Source organism: Microtus ochrogaster, linkage group LG3 (assembly GCF_000317375.1).
Source record: "Microtus ochrogaster isolate Prairie Vole_2 linkage group LG3, MicOch1.0, whole genome shotgun sequence".
In the NCBI taxonomy this organism is placed as follows: Eukaryota; Metazoa; Chordata; class Mammalia; order Rodentia; family Cricetidae; genus Microtus; species Microtus ochrogaster.
In genome coordinates this window covers 27412031-27414760 of record NC_022029.1, presented here as the reverse complement: position 1 = coordinate 27414760, position 2730 = coordinate 27412031, and the positions used below count along the sequence as shown (strand labels likewise).

Below are 2730 nucleotides of genomic sequence, written 5' to 3'. Positions count from 1 at the left end.
ATATGTTTGTGGGTTAAAGTCAGGGTCTTCTATTCGATTCCATTGGTCGACTTCTCTGTTTTTATGCCAATACCAAGCTGTTTTCAGTACTGTAGCTCTGTAATAGAGTTTGAAGTCAGGGATGGTAATGCCTCCAGTCAATCCTTTATTGTATAAAATTGTTTTTTTGGTGAGAGTGGTAGCCTAAATTAATACTAGCACTAGAAGATTAAGACAAGGGATCCCCAAAGCAAGATGACAACAAGATGACCAGTGAGACTAACCCTATCAGGGAGCTCTAGATTTGAATGTGTTTTTTTGTCCTCAATGAATAGGTTGGAAAAATGATTGAGAATGATTCTCAACATCCACATCACACCTATACATGCTCTCTCTCTCTCTCTCTCTCTCTCTCTCTCTCTCTCTCTCTCTCACACACACACACACACACACACACACACATACACACACACAAATGCATTAATACAAAAATATGAAGATGTGCTAGTATGCCTCGCTCATGAAAACATAAAAATAAAAACAAAATACCTGAGAGTTAGTCATTAGGTTAAGATGCCTACTCCACATTCAAGAAAAGATGTCAAAAACAGGTTGGGAAGGTTAAGAATTCAGGGTTTATCCTTCTGTAGATGATGTATACAGCTATATCTAATGGGACACCTAGGGAGGGATTCGAATGAAGTACACGATGGAGCTATTGTCATGTTTGTCTGTGTTCCACTTTATTTACTTTTAATTTATTAGATTTTTTTAAAAAATACTAAGCCAAGTAGCCACTCCCTACCCTCCTCTCATTCCCTCCACATACCTTCCCAACCCACCCTCATCCAGTTCTCAGAGAGGGTAAGGCACATTGCTTTGGGGAAGTTCCAAGACCCTCCCTCCTATATCTGGCTGAGCAAGGTATTCATCCAAAGAGAACTGGATCCCAAAAAGCTAGTATAACAGTTGAGACAAATCCCATTGCCTCTGCCAGTGGCCTCTCAGTTGGCCCCAGCCATGCAACTTTCAACTATGTTGAGAGGAACTAGTTTGGTCATATGCTTGTTCCTTCCCAGTCCAGCTGGAGTTGGTGAGCTCCCATTAGCTCAAGTAAGCTGTTTCCGTGGGACAGTCCATCAGTCTTGACCACTCTGCTCATATTCTCATTCCTCCCACTCTTCAACTTGACTTTGGGAGCTCAGTCCAGTGCTCCAGTGTGGGACTCTGCCTCTGTTTCCATCAATTGCTGGATGAAGGTTCTATGGTGATATTTAAGATACTCATCATTCTGACTACAGGGAAAGCCCCTTCTCTATTGCTTAGTGTCTTAGCTGGGATCATCTTTGTGTATTCCTGGGAATTTCCTTAGAGCAAGTTTTCTGCTATCCCTATAATGGCTCCCTCAATCAAGATACCTCTAAACAGAGAATTCTCAATAGAAGACTCTCAAATGACTGAAAGATTCTTAAGGAAATGTTCAACATCTTTACCTACCATGGAAATTCTCACTCTGTAGATGAGGCTAACTTTGAACTCAGAGCATCGCCTGCTTCTGTCTCCAGAAGGCTAAAAGAGTCAAGGTGTGCACCACCACTGTCATTAGTAAACTTAAAGATTTTGCCTCTCTAGTACAACCAGACAAAAAGTATGTCATTAAGCCTTCCATTTCTTGTTGCATTATGGATGTGTGTTGTGGGCGATTGTAGACAACTGGAGTTTGGGATATGGAGGGCAGTAAATATCTCACAATAAATACATGAGGCAATTCTGGTTTGTTCAGTATTGTGAGACTTGTATTAGTCCACCAGAGAAATACACAAAACAAACTGAGTGCTAATAATGTGTCCTGTAGCTGGTCAGAAAGGTTATGAGTTTCTCTTTATTCTCATAGTTATTTCCATCCCCAAATAAATCCCAGGTGTGATTTACATAAGACTACAAAGGTTTGGCCAACACGAAAGTATCATAAGTAAATACATAGTGATAGAGAATTTTCACAAACAGTAAAACTTGGTGTACCAATCTACAAGAATTTTCTTATAGGTCATTAAATTTTCTCTGCGTAGAGTTTGCTTAGGAAAGCTTTCTTCATGGCATTCTTCAGCTCTTTGTTCCTGAGACTGAAGATGATGGGGCTGAGGAAGGGGGTGAGGACCGTGTAGGTGATACCCATCAGAGTGTCTCCTTCCAGAGACTTGGGACCCTTGGGCTTGAGGTAGATGACAGAGGCAAAGCCATAGTGCACAATGACCACCGTGAGGTGGGATGCGCAGGTGGAGAAGGCCTTTTGCCGACCCTCGGCTGATGGTATCTTCAAGATGGCTGCCACAATGAAGGCATAGGAGAGGAGGATGAGGAGAAAGCATCCCAAAAGGGCTGTGATGCACACCATCCCTACACCTCTGGCTACTACCAGTACATTCTCTCCACATGCCAACTTCAATAGAGGGGGAACATGACAAGCAAAATGGTGGATCTCATTGGGTCCACAGAAAGTGAGATTGAAAATAGCTGTTGTCACCAGTGTCCCCATTAATGAACCACCAACCCAAGACCAGGCAACCAAGCAGGCACAGCCACCAGGACTCATGAGCACATTGTAGCGCAGTGGGTGACAGATTGCCACATAACGGTCATAGCCCATGACTGTGAGGAGAAAAGAGTGGGTGAAGCCAAACGTGAAGGAGAAGAACATCTGGCTGGCACAGGCCAGGAAGGCGATGGAGTGAAGCGTGGAGAGCAGGTCAG

The 2730-nt window shown here is 43.2% G+C and overlaps 1 protein-coding gene across 1 annotated transcript in view; it reads right to left on the bottom strand.

Annotated features, from left to right (window-relative positions):
- Nucleotides 1–2029: 2029 nt before the first annotated feature.
- The window catches only part of LOC101996906 (olfactory receptor 10H1-like), a 6902-nt gene continuing 6201 nt past the window's right edge, over nt 2030–2730 (bottom strand). Inside the window, exon 2 of the mRNA XM_005360728.1 lies at nt 2030–2730. Coding sequence (XP_005360785.1) covers nt 2030–2730 — 701 coding nt within the window.